The 22,842-nt window shown below is 43.4% G+C and overlaps 1 protein-coding gene and 1 pseudogene across 2 annotated transcripts; both read left to right on the forward strand.

The window, feature by feature from the left end:
• The first annotated feature begins 5,162 nt into the window (after nt 1-5,162).
• LOC125542739 (uncharacterized) lies at nt 5,163-11,853 on the forward strand. The gene is made up of 4 exons (XM_048705915.2): nt 5,163-6,367; nt 8,322-8,900; nt 9,000-9,593; nt 9,670-11,853. The coding sequence occupies exons 1-4, from the start codon at nt 5,297-5,299 to the stop codon at nt 11,725-11,727; spliced, it is 4,302 nt and encodes a 1,433-aa protein (XP_048561872.2). The 5' UTR covers nt 5,163-5,296; the 3' UTR covers nt 11,728-11,853.
• A 2,638-nt stretch (nt 11,854-14,491) lies between these two features.
• On the forward strand, nt 14,492-18,407 carry LOC125542863 (glycosyltransferase-like KOBITO 1; annotated as a pseudogene). The gene is made up of 9 exons (XR_015618095.1): nt 14,492-15,522; nt 15,764-15,883; nt 16,285-16,429; nt 16,498-16,738; nt 16,835-16,888; nt 16,983-17,091; nt 17,192-17,316; nt 17,394-17,438; nt 18,055-18,407. The product of XR_015618095.1 is annotated as a glycosyltransferase-like KOBITO 1 (transcript).
• Nucleotides 18,408-22,842: the final 4,435 nt, after the last annotated feature.

Genomic DNA, 22,842 nt, shown 5'->3' on the forward strand with positions numbered 1-22,842 from the left:
CAAGTATTGTCCGAGAAACGAACGTCAACTGGTGCTAATCTTCTCATCGGTTGTCTGTTCATCTGCATCCGCTGTACTAATTGCTAGCTAGTGGTGTTATTTTGTTGTGAATTCCTCTTTAAATGTCCATCTACTAGTCACTGTTTCTACTATGCTATTTGAGACAAACAGCAGGTCTAATGCATGGAATTAAGCTCTAATGTGACTTTGTTCAGTTTTTTTACTTGTTTGAGGAATTTCTAATAAATACAATTGAAACTTGATTTTTGGTTCAGAATCTCTAATGCAGCCTACCAAACAACATCTGTGGTATACAACAACTCTGGTGCATAGATATCCTACAGCCCACCAAACATATATCTCAATTCAGCTTTGCACCCACTCAACCAAGCCAAGCCCAGCCAGGATCCTCCATGCGATGCAGGCTGAAGCTGCCCAGACAACCAAACACACCCACATATCTTCGCATGATTTTCTGGAGGGTCTAGCCATTGCGCCGGTCTGGGTACTGAACTTGTAGGCGAAACTCCCTAGATTTCTGAAGGATTGAATATCGGATAAAAAGGAAGATATAAAGCGATGAGTTGACATGGGACTCTGGGAGATATCTTCATGGATTACTTTCCTCCATACCCTGCAGATTGCCCATCAAGTGACGGTCATCGGGGTAAATTCCTTGTGGGACATGATTTCATGCAAGGAAAACAACCAGTTATGAAGTTGTTATACATGAAATAAATAGATCGGTCTTCAGCTTTTACCTCTGGCAATTTTATTCATGAGTTTAGGACCTTGAATGTCGAGGCTTACAATTTAGCAAATCATGCACCTTCTTTAGGGGTTGACCTGCATGCTTGGTTAGGCCAACCCAACTAACTTCTCTTCGTCCCTATAAACATTGTGACGGATTAATACAACTATGTGAGATTGTCTAGAAATGTGTTTCTTGTACAGGTTGCAGTTGCACCCCTATGAGCCCGGTCCTGAGCCCACATGTAAGTTACAATAGTGCTATCAGCATTCCATTTGATATCTACAACCACCCGTAAAAAAGTCTGATCCATAGCACAAGTAGTATAACTATATAGCCACAAACCTGTAATACCGATGCTGCACTCACAAAATCCTCAAACAAGGGAGCTGTCAAAAAAAAGGGGCTGCGGGAATTACATGTAGAGATGCTTAAGGAAGGTCATGGGAGCCTCGGCTCATGTCTTTTTTAAAAAATAAAAAAACAAACCAGCAACTTTATTCATTTGAAACAACAAGTAGTACATCGTTTGTGAGAAAGGCTACATTGCATTTAAAGGCTCCTCAAACAATAGTCAGATGAAACCGAGCCAACCTAGCAAGCGCATGAGCAACCTTTATTTGCTTCTCGATTACAATGCTCGAACCTAGTAGAAATAGGAAAATCACAAGAAAAATGACAACAGTCATAAAAAATCAACATCGCCACACCCATTGGCTGTCCTTCATTCTTCATGGTGTCAATGACCCCAAACTGCCAGTATTAATGACAAGATGATTGCACCCTGCCCATTGTGCAAGTGATAGGCCAAACCTGAGAGCCAAAGCTTCAGCTGTTAAGACACAATAGTGCCCCTAAGTAGGTCTTGGTCAAAAGATGTGTCAACATTAAGTTTACAACGGCTCATGTCCTTGATGGTGTCCTTGACCCAAAACTTCTTGAAGTACATGCGTGTAGAGAAGTTTCTGAACTCGAGGAAGATGTCGCCCAAGAGGCACCGACGACGATGTGCATAGCGCTATGAAGGCACATGCCTACATCAGCAACTAGCGCAAAACACCATGTCGCCCCCAAGCCTCACCATATTCCCCTCCAATAGACACCACGGGCATCTAGGCATCGTTTCCAAGGAAGGGATGCGATGCGCCACCATCGCCGCTGGCGGATCCGATGAACCAGACCTAGGGTTTAACAATGCCTCCATTGAGATGACAGTTTTATATTAAGACACGACAAATTTATTTCTAAGAGATGACATTTTTATATTAAGACACGGCAAATTTATTTTTAAGAATGACATTTTTATATTAATAGATGATACTTTTTATATTAAAGATATTGAATTTCTATTTTTATTAAAGAGATGGCATTTTTATATTAAGAGATGACAGTTTTAGGTACATGGCATTTTTTCTCTGTTTTTGGGTCATGGCATTTAAAATAAATAAGACAGTAACTGGGCCTATGGGCTAATGGGGGGTCCCTCCCCTCGCGAACGATCCACCGTTGTGCTCCGGGATTTAGCGCATTTTCGGTAGCTTTGCTTACTCAAATTTGTGTGTAGGATGAATGGAAGTTTTGATATTGGGAAGAAGATTACATTGATCTATTGATAGCACGAAATTTGGTAGATGCTTGTGTACTCGTTGCTAGAATAGAGGCTAGAGATGAGACTAGATGCGAAGCAACGTCTACTTCGTCGGAATAAAAAGAAAAAAAATGTGCAAGCCGAGAAGCCGTAGATAGTAATAAAGACATAGAGAACATATTATTCTAACTAGTAGTAGCAGCTATGAAAGTTGAATATCTTTTGAAATGTCTAATTGTGGTTTCTATTTTTTGGTTTTGCTATCCTAGCCAAGAATTGGTGAATTATGTACTATGTATCAAAATGTCGTTGAAAAAAAAAAGAAAATGTGTTTCTGTGACAAAAAAATGTATACATAGAGGCACCAGCCGGCTGTGGCGGAATAGATGCGTCCGGTGAACTGCCGGACGCCGCGTCATTGCCCTACGCAGACGGATAAAAAACGAATAAAACGGAGAGTGCAGCGTTTCGGTGCCCAGATTCATCTGCACCCGTCCAGAAAAAAATCATACAAAATTCAAAACAAATTCAAAAACTTCCAATTTTTTTTGCATGGTAGACAATTTACCACGTGAGGTCCACTCCAAATTTTAGATCATTTGGACTTCTGATAAGCTCTCAGCAAAAAAGACAAATCGGATCAGAACAGTGCATGAACAGTAAACATTTTTATAGACTCCGAATTTGTCTTTTTTGCCGAGAGCTGGTCAGATGTCCAAATGATTTGAAAATTGAAGCGTACCTCACGCATCAAATTATCTACCACACACAAAAATTTTGAATTTTTTTAAAATTTTCTAGTATTTATTTTAATTATTTTCGTAAGGGAGATGCAGCTGAGCCTGGGCTCAGAAGTGGATTACCGTAAAACGGACATTTATTTGGTACCATGCGTTGGAGTTCGTTTACATCATTGTTCCACGCCCGTCAAAAAAAATACATCATTGTTCCACTGTTGCTTTACAAGGAAGGCGGTGTCCGTCCGCGACGGGGCGACTCCGATGACCGTCTCCTTCCTCTCGCCGTTCTTGAAGATGCCGCGCTCGGGGCTTCCAGCGGGGGTGGCGACGGCGCCTCCGGGCATCAGCCGCCACGTTGGCTGCGGGAGGAGGGATGAGGAGCCGTCGGGTAGTTGGTTCTGGAAGGTTGACCTACTGCTTCGCTTACCTCCCCGTCGTCGCCAGCTCCGCCTCCCTCCTACCTCGCGCCGCACCATGCCACCCATCCTCTATCGGACCTCCCTGACATGATAGATCCTGCACAGCACAGTGCAGTCTTCTTTGCCCCAATGCCAGCCGCTCAGAACACGCCGCGCACGGCAGCTGTTCGACCAAATGTCGCCACGGAGATGCCCTCCCCCCTCCCCGAACATACTTATTTTCTCATTCTCACTCCCAAACATAGTTTTCCCTGCTTAGCCCCCCTCTCTCTCCTGTCCTCTGGCTCACTCAACTTTCTCTTCGGCCTAACACTTGCCAGCAGTTATACGGACTGAATGCATGCGCGGTGTGCTGTTCACCAGCAAATCAGTTGAGGTCTGCAGTTGGAAGCCCATGCCGGGAAGCAAAGTTGCTGTCAGCTTATCACCGCCTCAGCCTCAGATCGACACACTGTCATGACCGGAGTGGGCTGGCGCCATTCAAACAGAGGTGAGTGAGGCATCCTCCCTCCCTCGTTTTACACATTTACTCCTTCCTGCCTGCCTGTGACGGCAATTGTGCCCATTCACCATTGTGAAGCGGCACATGATTGTCTTCTGTACCCTTCTAATACGTGTTGCCCCGTCTTAGCTGTTACACTATTGTTCACTACAGTTTGCAAAATATACTACTGTCGATCAATGCTACATACAAACCCCGTGGCCTAGTGGGAAGCTCCATGTTCGATAGTTAGCATAGTTAGCGTGAACTAAGGGCGCATCGATCATGAGTTTCTTAATTAGGACCTTGATCAATTCCCATTTCCCAAGTCTTCTCACATCTGGCTAAGTACAGCCAAGTTCAGACCTGCAGGCTCCCTTAATTAATTAGTAGGATCTCGATCGGCGCCCAAGCCTTCTCACAGCTAAGTCTTGTTAACAGTTAATCAATAACTGGCCAGTTGATCCAGAGCTGGCTGATAGTAGCTAGCAACTCTCAAGCATATTTAGACTTATGAATTGAGTTGTTTAAGCCAGCTGGGATGGTAGGTCAGACTAACTGTTCGCGTGTCGTTCTTATCTATCTGATCACATGCATATACCCATCCATCCCCATTTGACATTTGATGATCAACTGGCTGGCTTGCTGGACTAAGATAATAATTGGTGCGGATGTAGATCCTACATCCATTGAATCTGCGATATGATGTCTAGACAGCTTGATATTGGACAAATTAATGGATCAACTCGGCCTGTTTGATTAAGATATTGGTCTCTCGCCGTCCAGATTAATTGAATTTGTAATATTAAGTCCATAGACCTGTAATGTGATGTAAGAGCAGCTAGCTACTGGACACATCAATTAGTTAATAAATTCGTGCAATAGCCAGTACTTGTTGCGTGTTTAACAAAACGGACTTAATTCATCTAGCTTGCGAGTCTTGTTTGAAGAGTATGACACACTACTTGGTTGATTGGAGACACATTCATTTATTGATTAATTAACATGTATGACAGCTAGCTGAGGTAATATATCTAGACACTGCAGCTGGCCGCTGTCTTAACGTGAAGGTTCCATCAATCGGCTAAATCAATGAGTTTCTTAATCAGGATCTCGATCCAAGTCTAAGTTCTCTAAGCAGCTGTCAAGTTTTTTTTTCTTCGATCTATATGATAATTTATAAATTGGGCATCTTGCTCCACTAGCTAGCTTTATAACCCCGACCCAGATGCTACCCAAATCAGTTGCTTGCTTCAATTAAGTAGCTAGACAACAACCACACAACCTAGTAGAGGCGGAGAAACCTGGAAATTAGCCATGGCGGAGTTCGCACTTGGATTGACCAAGACAGCGGTGGCGGGGACGGTGAGCAAGGTGAAGTCGGCGATCGAGGAGGAGACAAAGCTGAGGGTGCGTGTGCAGGAGGACCTGGTGTTCATCACGGGGGAGTTTGAGATGATGCAATCCTTCCTGAACGTCGCCAACGCAGAGCGCGCCAACAACCAGGTAGTGCAGACATGGGTGAGGCAGCTCCGTGACCTGGCCTTCGACGTCGAGGACTGTGTTGAGTTCGTGATCCACCTCGACAAGGCGTCACGCTGGGACTGGGTGCGGCGCCTGACCTCGTCCCTTATCTGCATGGCAAGGCCGCCGTTGCCCCTGGATGAAGCGGTCGAGGAGATAAAGCGGCTCAAGGCAAGGGTAGAGGATGTAAGCCAGAGGAACACCCGCTACAACCTCATTGGTACCAGCGGCAACGATGATGGCTCCTCAAATCAGCAACTTCAGCCATTTATGCGTACTAGTTGTACATCGGCAACAATGGCGACATTCCACGACCTAAGGGAGGTTTGGAAGGCCATGGGAAAGCTTTGCGATCGCCCCTGCGATCTGAAAAGGTTGATCGATTGCCAAGGCAGTGAGCTCAAAGTGATCTCCCTATGGGAAAGTACGCAAGCTGATGTTGTTGCGGAACTCGGGTGGGCAAGTATTATGAAGAAGGCATACTATGACCCAGAAACTTGCCAAGAATTCAAGAATCGCGCCTGGGTAAAGCTGAGCACGCATCATCCTTTCAACCCGGTAGAGTTCCTCAACAACTTGCTGACTCACTTCACATCTAACCACCACCACCACCATGATAATATGTCCAAGCTCGCGTTGGAAGTCAGCCAGCATAGGTATCTCATTGTCTTAGAGCAAGAATTGTCCAGTGTCGCAGAGTGGAATGCCATTAGAATGTGCCTCCCAGATGGCGAAAACGGCAGTCGGATTGTCGTCTTCACCAAGCACTTGGGAATTGCCCTTCTCTGTGCTGGGAACCCCTACCAAGTATCAGAGCTTAAATGCTTCTCTCATGATCGATATCTTTATGCCATTTTTCCCAAGGTAAGTACTCAAGTTATACAATTATTATGCTCTTGTACCTGTGTAGTCTTTTTACTTGCATGCAATTATATCTAGCTAGTTACCCATGGTACCTGTAATTAAATTAACTTAGGGTACTTTTATTTAGATCCGTCCAAAAATATAGAAGGATTATTTTAATTGGTTCGTACTCCATCCATCCCAAAATAAGTGTCACTTATTTTGGGACGGAGGGAGTACAAGTCTAGTTTAATCATAACATTTTAGTTTCAATTAAAAATCTTACTAATATGCCTTGATTCGATGGATGGGGAGAGAGTAGAAAACAAAATAATTATTTATTACTTGTTATTTTTATGGTTCTATATGCTACTTAATTTGACCGTTAGTTTGACAAATTTACATTAATCACAATGCACATATTTGGAAAATTGTGATATTAATTGTGGAAAAATATATGTTTTCACCTATAAAAGGAATTTTAGGAATCTCAGCTCAGGTCTATTCAATAGAGTTCGTTTTGATCCAAGAATCTAGCGAGCAAGATCAAACATTAGTTCCAAATGTTTTCTACGACTGGGTGTAGTTACTTCCATTTTTGTTTCATACATTCTATGTAGTATCTATCATACCGGGGTGTATGTACGCGTAGTATGTACTCCCTCCATAAAGAAATATAAGAGTGTTTAGATCACTAAAGTAGTGGTGTGGTCTAAACGTTTTTATATTTCTTTACGGAGGGAGTAGTATATAAAAATGTTTAGGTAGTTTATATACTACTCCCTCCGTCCCATAATATAAGAGCGCTTTTGACACTATACTCCTTTCTACATACATTTGTATGTATTTCAAAAACGCTCTTATATTATGGGACGGAGGGAGTACTTTTTAGGTAGTATGTACCACATTTTAAGCATACTCCTTTCTACGTACATTTGTGTGTATTTCACAAATATAATGAAAACCATGGGCCCACTTGCATTTTTTTTCATATAACTCATTTTGAGTATCTTAGATATAATATACGAACATACTAAAAATGATAAATAGCGTATATACTACCGCATGGTAGTATATTAGACATGGGTGTAACTACATCCGGTAGTAGGAGATATATATATATGAGAGGGAGAGGGAGGGGAAAAAGAGAGAGAGAGATTCTTTTTCTTTTTTTTACCGAGTGAGTCCCACCTGCCCGTAGAACATGGTCAAAGCCCTTTGACCTGATGGAAACAGCAGGGAGGGGTAAAACTAAGTGCGATTTAAAGGTTCAGGGGAAAAACTGAGCGTAGTTTGAAACTAGGGGCAAAACCAATTAGTGGGAACCTACTAAGGGCAGAAATGTAGAAGTTCTAAAGAATTAAGGTAGAGTATGTAGCTACCATTAAGCTATCAGCTAGCTAGCTAGTCATAATTAATTATAATGTGTACGCTTGCAGGTTTATTTCTTGCTCTTGATGCTTCTAGTATATTAGTACTACTATATAGATAGTTAATGAGTCGGTTTGGCAATAGCTAATATTATGCGAGAAACATATGAACTAGCGATGTAATAACATTACTAATGTTTTGTTTGGTATTTTTTTACTCCCCAGTTTGCACATTACACAGTTTCCATTTAAATTAGCTGAAAGAAAATGCCATGTATACTATGCTGATACGGGTAAATCAGGCTATTAACATTAAATCGGTGGATTAACAACTTACTCAGCACCTCATAGGTATTCTTCCATATTTATACTCAATGGCCACAACTTAGACATCCAGTTTGCCAAATGGCTACACTGCTAACAATAGCTTTCCAAGCACGAAAGCATTTTCACAGCAGATAGCCGACAGCTGCTTAAACCAGAGCCCAACCAAACACCCCCTTATAAAACACTGTTGTGTGCTTAATTTATGTTGATCGTTATTTAATTTATTCCACCATGTTGCCCTAATTAATAAGTATTTAAAATTTAATTCATTGCTGCAGGGTTGTGGGCATCACATAGGCTTTGATGAATTCATTTGCCAAATAAGACGACAGAATGGTGTTATTATCTCCTTATTCTGGGAGGATATTGATGTGAAACGCCAGTTTATGAATATTTTTTATGATGACACCTGTAAGTTGAGAGTACCTGACTGTTTGAGAGTACTTGACGGAGTGAAATTTGAAAACTGCTACCAGTTTAGCGTTACTGAAACATTTCTAGGCACTCGACTTCGAGAAGCTAAGCCACCACCGTCCAGGCTGTCTGACTTGGCTCGCAACGCTTGGACCTTACTTATTGAATCTTACCCAGAACAGGAAGAGAACGAAGCATATGATGAGCTCTGGGAAATGGATGACGAGGATATATTTGAAAGGTGTCGTAAGCTTTTAACTGAACACGATTACCTCCTCATTATTGATGTGGAGTCTCCCACGGTATGGAACTTCATAAAACAACACCTCTTATGTGAGTCTACTAGAGGTAGTATCGTTGTTATGACAGGTCAACAATGTGTGGCCACACATTGTGTAGATCATATTGAATATCGGGCGCTCAACCTCACAGATCAGATTAAGGTATGTACACGCACAAACGTGTGTAATTACAATAAAATAATAATGATAAATGCCCCAAAGTAATTTAACAGCAAGTTAACGATGCATATATACTTGTAGGATTTTGATCAGCAAGACCATTCTGTACACACAGATGGAGGAGGTGACATAGAGGAAGAAGACAAATTTGAACTTGGTATGCTTGTTGGGCGTGAGGATGACATGAGCCTCCTCCTCCTGAGGATTAGTGTGCACTCGTGTGTGTCCGTGTGGGGTATTCCTGGTGTTGGGAAATCAGCTATCGTCAGAGAAATGTACAATAATTGCAGACACGAGTACAAAAGGTATGGCTGGGTGGATGTGCCACATCCGTTCAATTTGACAGACTTGTCTCGAAGATTGCTTATGGATCTTTATTCGGATGATGTTGATGCCAAGGAAACTTCACTAATTGGTATGATGGAAGGCCAAGACCCTGTTCGAGAGTGTTGTAAAATTCTGCGTGCAAAAAGATGCTTCATTGTTATTGATGGTCTGCGGTCCACGCATGACTGGGACTTGATTAAAGCAACCTTGTTATCTCATCCTAGTGGTAAAACTATAGTCATTACACGTGAAGAAAGCATTGCCACACATTGTACATCCATACAAGAAACCGAAACTCTCAACATCAAATGTCTGGAAGTTGACATGGCCCTTGATCTCTTCGAAAAGGTATGAAACTCATGTCCATGTGACTCTCTCTAGTTGAAATTTGAGAATTTAATTAATTCGTATCTGAATTGTGTAGAAAACTTTGGATGGCAAGCTACCGTCTCAGCATTACACCGAGGCAGAGGCGGCTTTAAGGATTACCATGTCCAAGTGTGGCGGGCTTCCAGAATTAATAGTTTCTATAGCAGAATCGATCTGCTTACTCGTACAGGGCAGTGAGTTCTCTGAGGTCTTGGAGTTTCTAAATGCTGACTTCATGAAAAATTTGGGGATCAATCCATCTCCTAAGACAAGGGGCCTGCTTTGTTGGATGCAATCCTACTTTGATGCTTGCTCAGATGAACTCAAGCCATGCATCTTCTATATGTCAGTCTTCCCTACAGACCAAAGCATTAGACGGAGGCGTTTGCTCAGGCGGTGGATCGCGGAGGGCTACTCATCTGGTGGTGATGGCACCATGGAGGAGAAGGGAGAAAAGCTCTTGTCTGAGCTCACGAAGTTGAGCATATTATACCAGGAGCAGCAGACATCATCAACCTACAAGGTCAATGGTTTCTTCCTTGAATACATCAAGTCACGGCCAATGGAAGATAACCTTGTGTTTGCACTAGACGGGACATGCAGCCCCAGCCCACGACTCACTGGACAACACCTCACCATAAGCAGCAGCTGGGACAGAGATGATATTGTATTCAAGAGCATGGACTTGTCACGGGTACGATCATTGACAGTGTTTGGGGAGTGGAGGTCATTCCTCATTTGTGACAAGATGAAGATGCTTCGCGTGCTTGATCTGGAGGGCACTAGTACATCAGATAGTACTAGTGTAACAGATGATGACCTGGAGAAGATCGGGAAGCAGTTTCCTCGCCTCAAGTTCATGTCCCTGCGAGGATGCGTGCACATCACTCGTCTCCCGGATTCATTGTGTGCCATGAGGCAGCTGGAGACTCTGGATGCCAGGCACACCTCCATAGTCGAGCTCCCACCTGGTATCATCGCCAAATTACACAAACTGCAGTACATTCGTGCTGGCACCACTGAAACAAGACGACTCGTCTTGCTACCAGGGGCAGCAGCACCGGCAGGAACGCCATCACCACCAGAACCACAAGAAGATGGTCATCATTCCACGAGCCCTACCGTACGAGCCGAAGCAGCAGCATCATGGGTGGTCCAGGGGGCATCTTCAGGGGCATGGAAGAAGAGGGCAGGTGGTTTGGAAGAATCCTGCAGCAACTGGTGGCTGTCCAAGAATCAGCTGAATCTGCGTAGACGCAGGCGTGTTGATGCAAATGGTGGTGGTGTTGAGGTTGTTCCCACTGCTTCAGAGGGGATTGGGAAGCTGACGCAGTTGCATACACTTGGTGTTGTAAATGTTGCATGTGGAAAAGGCGGCTTCCTCCTCCTCAAGGAGCTAAAGAAGCTTACCCAGTTGCGCAAGCTTGGGTTGTCCGGCGTCAACCGTAAAAACTGGCACGACTTGTGTTTTGTCATCTCAGGTCACCGCCATCTCCAGTCCTTGTCGCTGCAACTGTTGCTGCTGGAGGAGGACGGCAACTATGACTTTGCTTCTTTCGACGACATCTCCGTGCCGCCCAAGACCCTAAAACGCCTTAAGGTACTTTACACTACTGGTGCAGGCGCAGGCGCAGGTGGTGCATGCATAAGTCTAGTCTGGATCAAGCAGCTTCCCAATCTCAGAAAGTTTGACCATAACTTGACGATATCAAGTCAAGAGGACATAGACATCTTATATAGCGATTATTATGGATCAATGGGGCGTCATCTTCGTGTCAAGCCAATTCAGCAGCAACTAAGTTTTGATAAGCAGGACCAAGTTTCTTATAGGTTCCATGTCGGCACCCTCAGGATTGATTGCAGGAGCATCAGCTGTAAGGTTGAGTTTGGAGGTTCAAGGGATATGTACACTGAAGCACTCAACATTCATTGCTGCAGCTCTTGTGGTGGATCAAGTTGTTTGCAGATTGTTGGGTTACAGCATATAGGTGAGCTCAAGGAAGTCTTGGTAACGGGTCCGTGCAGCGATGGTTTCAAGGAAGAATTGCGCAAGCAACTTGATGAGCATCCTCTCAAACCTCAGCTGAAGCTGTTAACTTGCAGATCGCACTAGTAGCAGAGTGTTTGTTAGATTGTTTTAATTTTCTGTTGGGCGCTTAGCCGCTTACCAAGCAGGCCGCTTGGTATGTTTGTTAGATTGTTACTTGTGTATATGTAATATAAATCAGCTATGCATTCATCCTCTTGCAAGTTTTAGCGTTTTAATGATCGTGTTTCATTTCATAAACTGCAAAAGCAGCTGCCACACATATGCATATTACAGCTAGTACCATGAATTGATATTGCCTCTTCTTTTTTACTCGTTGGAAAAATCTCATGATTAATGTTCGGCCATTGAGCCATGTACATTGCAACCGGCGACATGAACAACTTGCAGCAACGAGTATGTGACATCCTGCAACGAGTGTGTGTTACTAATGTCGTGATGAAGCGTGGTAAGACTCATTTACACAGCATGCCACAGAAACCTTCCTATGTACTCCATCCGATTTTATTTAGTCCGCGTATTAGATTTGGTCAAAGTCAAGTTTTGTAAACTTTGACAAAGTTTATAAACAAAAATATTAACATATAGAATAACAAATCAATACCATTAGATTCATTATTGAATGTACTTTCACATCATATAGATTTGCTATGGTAATGTTTATATTATTTTCTATAAACTTGGTCAAACTTTATGAAGTTTGACTTTAGTCAAATCTAATATGCAGAGTACATAAAACGGAGGGAATGTAAAATGTTGCAAAAATATCGGGATCAAACACCGGCCTAATTCAATTCCTCGGACATCAGATGCTCTGTCTTTCGTTGAATCATTCAGGCTTCCCAGTAGCTTCCATCATCGCCTTCGCTTGGATCAGCTTCTCAATCTGCTTCACAATCTGAGGGGGAAAAAAGAAACATCAAACGTGTCCACCATTAGCCATGTCTACCAAAAAAAAAGGCCAAATTTGGAGTTTTTACAGGCATGGATTCATTAGGCTGTTGTTTAAGATACGCTAGATGACTCGTTGCGCCAATGGCGCAAAGGCCGAGAGGGAGCCAAGTATTGTGAGAATATTTAGACACCCAAGTCGAAAAACAAATGTGGCCAACATTCCCCCATCCTTTGCTTGGAAGCCGCCTTTTCTCACCGGATCTAACATAGATACATGATTCTTCAAGACCAAATTTCAGAGAAAATATAAAGCATGCAAGGCTTTAATTTGTACTATTAAGACCATACCACCATATCTTTATTTAGTTTTTTTGGAAATCTAAAGGTCTAAGAGGATGGTACATGTCAGAAGATGTGAATCCACAACAAAAAAACTAAACTAACTTCCAAACAAAAATTTCAAGTTTGGAAGCCACAAAGAAGCAGCCCAGATCTCTCGTTGTAGTGCAGGTACATGTCCTTAATCCCGCGTCCACATCCCATAATTTTTCAACACCTAAATCCACGAAAACCAACCGAAGGAAATCATGGCAGAAACATGCGCCGTGGCTTACGTCTTCAAGAAGGACTTCTTGGCATTATTGTGCAGGTTGGACACAGCAATCCTCGCTGCGAGCTGCAGAAGAACCACACAGGCACCTTTCTTCACCTTGCCCTTGGGAGGAGGGGGCAACACTTGCAGCGCGGTGACAAGGCTTTGCGAACGCCGCCGACGAGAGCGCGTAGCCAGGGGCGGAGCCAAGATTTAAACATGAGGGGGGCAAAGAAGACAATGATCACTTACGCACACATGAGATAAAAATTAGACTAAGGCAAGAGGGGTTAAATGCGAACCCATGTTACTTTTTCCATGTCACTCTACTCCTCCGCAAATGTGGACACACAAAAACGATAGATAAATGCACTGTCCGGAGCAATTCGGGCCGCAAGGTGCAATTTTTTACGAAGAATAAAGCATCACAGATAACAAGAAGTTCGAATAACAGATTGACATCAGAGGATAGAAATGCATGTTTTGAGATAAAAATAACTTCATTTAAGTTGATTAAATTTAGGTCCATAACTACGAAGCTCATTTGACATAATCTAATTGAAGGCGACCTTTTAGCAAGAATTTTTTCAGTATTGTGACCATATGACTTTTCAAAGAAAGCCATCTTCCATCAAAAGAAAAATCACCGATAATCAGTAAACTAATCAATTTCTTGTATGAAAGTGAACCTACTAATTAGAAAAGTAGGCTGCAGTCAATCAACAAAAGTGTATCGTACATAGTACCTTTAGATGAGAGTGCTTGAGGAATACCATACGGTTATCAGCAGGGATCACCAGACTCGAATAGAACATGTGGATTATAGACATCGAGGTATGATTAATAGAGGCAGCGACAGCGGCGTCCACCGCGGTGGTGACCTTATGTAGCATCTGGGCCACTGGAATCGCGGCAAGCAGCGGCGAGGCGGCGTCGAATACAGTGACCGGCGGCGTCGAACCGATCTAACCTACCCGCAGACATCTGCTAGGTTTCATCGAACAGGCCAAGCAACTCATCTCTGAATGGCTAAACAACGTGTGCATGGGCTTCCTTTGGGCTTTGGACATACAGAGCGCAACAACAATTGAGCTTGGGCCTTAAAACTACCGACTAATTACAATCTACGTGTCATTCGCACTTGGATACTGCTGCATATCTCTATTCCTAATGGAGCAGTTGGTAGTCTCCGTGGGTCAATTTTCGTCCCACCTCCGCTGATTTTTTTTCGTCCTAAAAAAAATCCACGAAATTTCGTAGGTTACAACTCCCACCTTTCATGGTTTTTTTACCTCGCAACCCACCCGCGAAAAAAAACCGTGCCAAAAAAACCCTACGATCGATGCCTCCAACCCCCAACCTCCCCCTGGCTCCCGGCGCCGCCCGCCCCCATCTCCTCCCCGATCCGGCGCCGCCCGCCCCCATCTCCTCCCTCACTCCCGGCGACGCCCCACCAGATCCTTCGCCGTCGCCCTCGCACATCAAGCCGCCGCCGATCCCCTCCCCCATCTCCCTCCCTCAAACGCCGCCGCCCGTCGCTGCCGCCCCCGCCACCTCCCGTCGCGGCCGCCACCACCACCTAGGGTTGTGCTCTTCTCTGGCGTCGGCCCGTCGCCCTCGGCCCGATCTCCGGTGCCGTCCTCCACCGCGTCGGCGGCGGCGCCGCCGCGTGGCGCCACCTGCTGCTCCTCCTCACCGCCCAACTGCTCGCGCTCGCCCTCCTCGCGTTCGCCTCCAGTGGCGTGGCGGCGGCGTGGACGACGCCGGCTCCCCTCGCCTGGCCGTGCCGGCCCCGTCGAGGCTGCAGTCCCTCCAATCCTCCGCCGCCTCCTGCGTCGAGGTACTCGCCGCCCCCGCCTTCCCCTACCTCCGCGGCTGGTCCTTCCACTTCGACGCGTCAGACACCCACCATCCCAGAGTACTACCTTTCCAATCTCACCTCCGCCCTCTTCCTCGCCGGTCGCCGGCCGATGTGTCCGACCTGTGAAGCAGGAAGCTTGTTCGATGAGAAAAATCCCTGCCTCACGATTTGCTTCGTGAAGGCCAGAATTTCGCTCTTTGTTTGTCTACTGAAAAACCTCCATGTGGGGATAGATGTCATCATAGAATGCGTGCAGTAAAATTATTCTGACTGTATTCTGTATCATTATTTTGGTTAGTCTAAAATAAATAATTTGGTTAGATTTGTCTTGAAGAATAGATTCAACCTATACTTCTAGGTTTTGATACAGAAAATAGAAATTCGTTGCCAAAGCTGTGTATGGAGACTATTTCAGTATCTGGAAGTACACTTGTGACCGGAGGCATGGCCGCTGTTGCTGCCAACATAGTGGAAGTGAGCGCAATCTGGGAGTAACAAGCACACTGTTTAGTAGGTGCGTTGTCCCTAGATTTTTTTATCCATGAGTATACCGTAGTAAATTGCATACCTCACTGGTGTACAGGGATCTAGGATCATGTAATGTAATAAAACAATGGTCCATTATGTTCCACTGGCTCTGATCTCAGTTAAAAGTTACTTGCAATTTTTATCCTTATTTTATTTATTCGTAAGGTATCTGACAAATGTGTTTGTGGCATAGTTCCCAACTAACCGTTGCTGATATTTGTTTCTAGGAGGGGATGGAGAGCTTTACAAATGGGAATGTTAGGTTATTGAAGCATGAACGCAGCATTGTTGCAGAGGATGATCTTGACCATCGGTGGCAGGAAGCCACTCGAGAGGCTGTTTCCGAGGTCTCCAACCGCCCTGCACTCACTGTCCATCCAATCAGTTGGTTCTGCATTCATCTGTCTGTATCTTGTTTAATACACAGGTGCAATCAAACCTCGATATGTTATGTGTAAAATCCTATTAAATACGTAAATATGATACCATATACAAATTGTTAATACATTCGAAAGTTACTGCACTTGTTCTTCTAGCATACATGCAGTTAATTATATTCTATGTTTTTCCTGATTTCCCTGTATACTGTGAGCCTGCGATTGTTTGGTTTCATGGTTTGTGAGCAATGTCCATGCTTTTCAACCCACATGCATACAGGCATGTTGATTACTAATTAGTGGTTCCTTCTTACCACAATCATTGTTTTATAATTGATGGTTTGCTCATTCTTGTGAATCTACTTCTGAAGGTGTGCCACATCTGAGGGAGGATGAGACCCCCCCCCTCAAGGTGGGAGGCCTGGATGGGCAGCGGTGCCAAACCCTCGAATTGGCCCATGGTTCCTGTTGATGCAAAAGGTTGCTGCAGACCAAGGTCTTGTTCCAGAGTTTGAGGTACGTTGCTTCCTTGATGCCTTTTCTATTTCCGAATCAACTGATTTTAATACTGATTGCTTTTGAAGATTACACTTGAAGCAACTCAGCACGGACCACCATGAAGCTACTCACTATGGCCGATGTGTCCGACCTGCTGATCTTTTGCTTGCTTGCCAGGTGTGCGTGCAAACGAGCACCTCCGCAGGCCTGGACCAGATCCTGCCGTGGCTCTTCTACCACAAGGTCATCGGCGTCGCACACTTTTTGCTCTTCGTCGAGGGCAAGGCCGCCAAGCCCAGCGTCGCCGGGGTCCTCGAGTCCATCCCCGTGCGTTCCTCGCTTGAGATTTCCAAGAATCCAGTAGTACCAATTTCACTCTGCTTGTTCTCAATCTCTGACTCTGTTTCTCTTCTTCTTCTTTAGGGGTGTGAAGGTGGTGTACAGGACCAAGGAGCTTGAGGAGCAGCAGGCCAGGTGGTCCGAAACAATCTTCGCCGCCCGCGTGCCTCGTCGGGCTTTACACAAATTCATTTCGATGCCCATTCTGATGATGTATATGTTTCACCTGCAGCCGAATCTGGAACGAAACCTGGCTCGCAGGATTCTTCTACAAGCCTTGCAACCACAAACTGTTTTTGAAGCAAGCACTCAACATGGAGATGGCCATTGTGATGGCCCGGGTATGTATGTTTGTTTTCGGCTTATCACCAGCAATTATTAATAGTGTTCGTTTAGTGTATTGTATTTATCATAAACAAAAAGCATTTTTCTTCATGGTAGGAATCTGGCATGGATTGGATAATGCATCTAGACACCTATGAGTTGTTATATCCCGGCAGTATTCCATCAAACGCCTGTTAGCTGACGTCCCCGATGATGTTGACATGGTTATTTTTCCTAACTATGTAAGTATACGGTGGTCCTAATACACCTGATGGACTTCTTATGCATAGTAATTAACTTGCATGTATGCACTCTACAGGAAAGCAGCGTCGAGCGTGATGATATAAAAGATCCATTCAGTGAGGTAAACCTTCTCTGTATTTAAGAACATAATATCCTCAAGTTCCGTTGGATATAATGTTGGCTGATGTAAACAACTTATGTCTAAATACTCTGATATGAATTTTGTTTGTTCGGTTTACGTCTGAAGTATGATATTGTGGTATGATTTATGTGTGTCTGATACTGTTTACATTTGCTTGAAAAAATAGTTTCGAGTTGCCTTGTTATCTGCGTAGCTTGCCATACTTCTGTTTAGCCTATAATCCCAGAAATAAGTTCTTATGCTCTTTTAGTGTAGACTGGGCATGGATCTAGCTAATTTTGCATATTACTCCGTAAGAGAAGAGAAGAGAATGAAAGAATATTAGACCTCTGGTATGTGCAACAAGTCATCGCTCACAACAGATTAAGTAACTTTGATGAATTTTGACATTCAATTCTTTGCTGCTTGTTAAATTTAATTAAGAGCGCCGAACCTAGGTGTGTGCAGCCTTGCTTTTGTCTCTACTCCTAATGGAGCAGTTGGTAGGATTGCGTCCACGGCACGGTTTTTTTTGTCCCACCACTTTCGTCCGGTTTTTTTCTGTCCCACCTCCCACCACCACCTGCATTTTATTCTCTTTTACAAAATATTACAGAAGAAAAAACTGTGCCGCCACTCCACCCTCGATTCCTGTCTAGGGTTCCCTGCCTCCGCCTCCGCCATCGCGGAAGCCGAGGCCACGCGGCCGCCTCTGCCGATCCCTAGGGACGCCGCCTCCGTGGATGAAGTGGTTCCATTCGATCGGTACACGAGAGGAACCCATCTGTGGCCACATCACCCCTGACATGTTGATGTGCATGGAGTATTCATCTGATACACAAGGACAGAAAATCTAGCAAGTAATGTTCTAATCAGTTGGGTTATCCCCTTTTGAAAAAAAATCTTAATCAGATTATTGGTTGATTTGATTGCATTAGGTTATTTCTAATTGTGTTCGAATTTCATCAGATTTGTACTTAAGTTTGTTTCTCTCATTGAATAAATTGATTGCTGAACCTATAGGCTGGGTGAGAAACAAAGAAGGGTCACGGTGAACTATTGCTAGCTTGAGGAGATGCTCACATGAAGACATGGTTGCCGAAGGTTGCATACAACTAAAGTGAGCTTCTCTTTGAAAATCTCATAATTGTTTCACTTACCTTCTTTTTACTATCAGCAGTTTCTACCTTTTCAAGTTGTTTGGTTATGAGCCAAGACTGAAGATATACAAACTTATGGTTAGTATTATCCCTTTTTCATATATTTTGGTTATTGTTTTAGTTAGCTAGATGGATGTGTTGTAGTTAAATAATCGAATGACTTCTATACTTATATCATTGTTTGGTTTATGTAATTGTTGGCGCCAATATCTTGACTCGCCAAAAGTGCATGCAAATTTCTTACCGAAACAAGCATGGTTGACGTGTCAGTCAAGGGGTCCCTGCATCTGTGGTGTTCGGCTCGCTATGGTGGTCGACCATGGAATACTTGTGAGGGAGAGCACCCCTTTAGTGCCTCTTCGCGTAGTTCCTCTGGCGTGCACAACTTAAGCCTTGTTACCATGGATGACAAAGTCTGCCTTGTCGTGACGACCACGCGCGGGTACACACATAGGCATACTATAAGATCGTTATTAATTAATCCATGCAGTTTCATGTCCAGGCCAATGTTTAGTTGGGGGAAGTGTTGTTGATTTTTTTATTCAGCCACGAGTGTCAGTGTTGATTTTGAGGGCATTGTTAGGTGTTTAGTTGAGCTAGCAAGGGGGCGTAGTGGACCTGTCATCATTTTTTTGAAATGGTTAAAAGATGTTCAACGTTGGCTCTATATTTTCAAGGGCAGGTGCTTCTCTGAAGATGCTTCAGCTGCATTTTTGTTTACCCATCATTCGGTGGCAAACCACTGATTCCTCACGGGTTGCAGATGATGAGTACTTACATTTTTGGTCTTACTGATTTTGTCAGACTGATGGGTGCACGACAATTTTTGGTCTTACTGATTTCGTCTGAGAGATAATCAGATAAAACGACAATTGACTCCCAACTAACCACACCTAGATAATCAGATAACTACATTTTGAAGTTAGTATACATTTATTCTGTTCTTGCAAAATATTTATTTATATAGCTTGTTGTCATCTAATTTAAGGTTCAATTTCCTCACAGTAAATCCTCAAATATGTGGGCAGCATGGACCACCAGATAGGTAAGCAAGAGAAGGACCAGTTCATAATCATCTTATTTGTTCTACTTGGACTGTCGTTGTTACTTGCAGTTGCCTCTGTTACCATGTGGCAACGCAATCATGAAGGGCTTGACGTGTTGGCTGTCAAGAAGCACTAGGTCGACGGCAGGCAAGGCATCCAGGAAGCCACATCACGAGAGAGCGATGGCGCTCAAAGGGTGAGGTTGACAAATGGTGCGGTGACACTAGCTCGCTAGCCAAGCAGACTACATTCTGGACTATTTACACATCATGGACTAAAATTGGACTATTTACACATCATGGACTAAAATTGGACTTCTTTCTGGACTCACATCTTTTATATAATATATACTCAAGTCTGATATGCATTTTATTTATTCTATAATTAAGTACAATCTTTTAAGTTGCTGCTGAATGAAGAAGACATGGGGTTAGAAAAATGTTAAGATTGACTTGATGTGTGGTAAGGAACATCCAGTTGAAAAGTTTTTGATGCTTGAACATCCACTACTCAATTATTCTTTTAGGTATGCATAATCTGCCAAGTTATAAGCAGTTCCTTTTATTTGGGCACGCATAATGACCATTCCGCAGCATCAGGTTCAAAAAAAGTTCTTCAAGGTTAGTAATTTTCTCCAAAAAGAAAGTTCTTCAAGGTTAGTAATTAATACTCCCTTCCCATATGGATATGCATGATGGTTGTTCATTTTTTGGGATAGCTTACTCATCTTATGCCTTGAAAACTGAGCTACCTCCATGATTATGCATCTGGTCTCAGTAGATTTTTTTTCCGCCAAAATACAGTTGTGAAGAGGAGTTCCTGATGATAGCTGAATATACCAGCCTACTTGCCTACAACCAAGGCAAAATTATCAGCGTGTATGCGAAACAGCCTGCTAGCTGGGTGTGTGCCTCCTGTTTGAGCGAAAGGGAGGACCTTTGCTGGGCAGTCAAAGGATGTGCTCGGATATGGTGGTCCAGCACCAAGGTAATGCTAACACATCTTGTTACTCTTTCTTCAATTTCGATAGGTTTGCGACAGTTCCATTCAAGCACAAATATGTTTATGACACTAACTCAAAGTTGTAAAATACATATATTTATAATAGTTTAATTATTCTTACATGATTTCCACATATATGTGTTGCTTTAGACAAAAAAATGTGCAGTGAACTTGTTACATAGAACACCCTAGGTATCGCCACTGGCATCGACTAGACGACGCCCATCACTGACACACTCTTCTCTTGGGAGCATTGGCCCAGCTCATTGCTGTCACATCACTCTCCCACCATTGCTTTTGCCTGGTCTCGATCAGATATTTTGGTTGATATGCGGGGAGGTGAGAGGGCAAGCTAGGGGAATGGAGTTGGGAGAGACGATAGTAGAGCGACATCGTTTTTGTTCCTATTTATTTTCCTTTTCAAGTGGTTACTTTTTCTTCATCAGTTCATCTTTAAACTTTTGGTTGTCTCAGCGTAGCTTGCAGCTCCAGCTTAGATTTGTTAGATTTATGGGTAAGCCAAATTGTTTAAATTTATATTGTCCAATTTATTTATAGGAACCAATCACCCAGATGCCTTTCCTAGACTGATCCAAAGACTAATGAAGCTGGGGCTGTCAAACTGACCAAAGCAGGTACAGCCACATCTTAGGCTTGAAAATTTGCATATGGACGTGGGAGTCCACTCATATGTATGGCTTTCATGTACACTTTGAATGGTCCAGGAACATTTGTATTTTTCTGTGTGTTGATTTTTTTTCCAAGAGTATTTGCTTTGTGTCTGTAGACATTAGGTTAGTTGTCAAGTTGGTAATTAGAGGATTAGATCACTTTATCAATCGACAATCATCTTGGGAAAGTATCATCGTACTTTTGTTAGATAATTGGTACTTCTGTAGTTGCACGTTTTTATACTTATATATTTGTAGCCACTTTTATTGTGTTCTTTGTTCCTTTCTTTTTATCATACATATAACTAAAAGCCAGTTACAGAAAAACGTCAGTCTCATCCCTTGCCTTCTTTAGTTGAGGAGATTACTCTACTTTTTATCACTGTTGGAGGATTCCTTATTTTGAGAAGTCAGTATCACAGCAACGGGCACGCAGCTTGGCCAACTCATTATTTCTACCGGCACCAATCGTTTTTATTGTTTCTAGCCAATGTAGATTGTGGTGATTGTATGAAAGATTTAATACCTTCCTCACGTGCATGCTAGCTAGGAATGTTTGCGGATGGACGTGAAATGAACTGTTAAGTACTCTCCTATTTAGTTTCACCAGGAATTTATTGATATGGTAAGAATTGTTAGATTGGTTTGTGACGAAATGTTGCTTGAAAATAAATTCATGATAGGTTAGAGTGGGGGCAAAAATAGTTACAGTGCTCTTGTAGGACAATGGATTTTCTCCATGTAGTCTTGTAGCCTTCATGGAAGTCAAATTTTGTAGGTTTGTTTGTACATTTTTGAGGATTTTCGGAAACCAGAGCAGTTCACTTTATCCATGTGTTTTTTCTTGCTTCTCTGCACTGTACCCTTTGGGATGATCAATATGCATTACTCTTTTTCAAAGTTTCTATTTGGAACTATATTTTTTTATTAAACCACTGTCAGAAGGTTTCACAAGAAACCTAAAAACTGTAACAGGTGGTCATTAAATTTTTTTGCCATATGTAATGAATGTTTGCCACAAGTTAGGAAACATAACTGGTTTTTAGTCGTTTATCAGTTCGTTTTGCTCATGGGGATATATAATTAGCTTTTACCAGTTTTTGATTATACAAGTTTTTTTCTTCTTTCTCCACATGTGTGTTTCTGCAATATGTGTACATTCAAGCGCCAGAAGGTTTGTTCTCCCACTGTGTGCCACTAATATTTCATTTTTGTGGGTGAGATTTTTTAACTTCTGGATCCGCGAATGGTTTGGATATGGTGTTGCGCGATGCTACTGTGTGTTATGCTATGACCACGGACATGCTTATGTGATGTTGTGCATCTGTTTTTATACTTCAACATTGTTGTTCCCGCTTGCGCGGCAGCGGTGACTGTAGATGCTGCTCACGCATCTGTTGTTCTTGCGTGCGCGGGGGCGCGGAGGTGGGCGACCGGGCGCGGGAGGCGGCTCGGCACGGCGAAGCGGGGCCGGGCCGGACTCGCGAGCACCAGGCAGGCGCAGCTGCCACCTGCGTCGACCAGG

Source organism: Triticum urartu, chromosome 3A (genome assembly GCF_056163025.1).
Source record: "Triticum urartu cultivar PI428250 chromosome 3A, HENAU_Tu73, whole genome shotgun sequence".
Classification (NCBI taxonomy): Eukaryota; Viridiplantae; Streptophyta; class Magnoliopsida; order Poales; family Poaceae; genus Triticum; species Triticum urartu.

Excerpts from the sequence above, each read along its gene's own strand:
- LOC125542739 (XM_048705915.2), top strand. The coding sequence starts at position 5,297 with ATGGCGGAGTTCGCACTTGGATTGACCAAGACAGCGGTGGCGGGGACG. Across the intron at positions 8,901-8,999 it reads ACCTCACAGATCAGATTAAG|GATTTTGATCAGCAAGACCA; the intron begins GTATGTACACGC and ends ATATACTTGTAG. Across the intron at positions 9,594-9,669 it reads CCCTTGATCTCTTCGAAAAG|AAAACTTTGGATGGCAAGCT; the intron begins GTATGAAACTCA and ends TGAATTGTGTAG.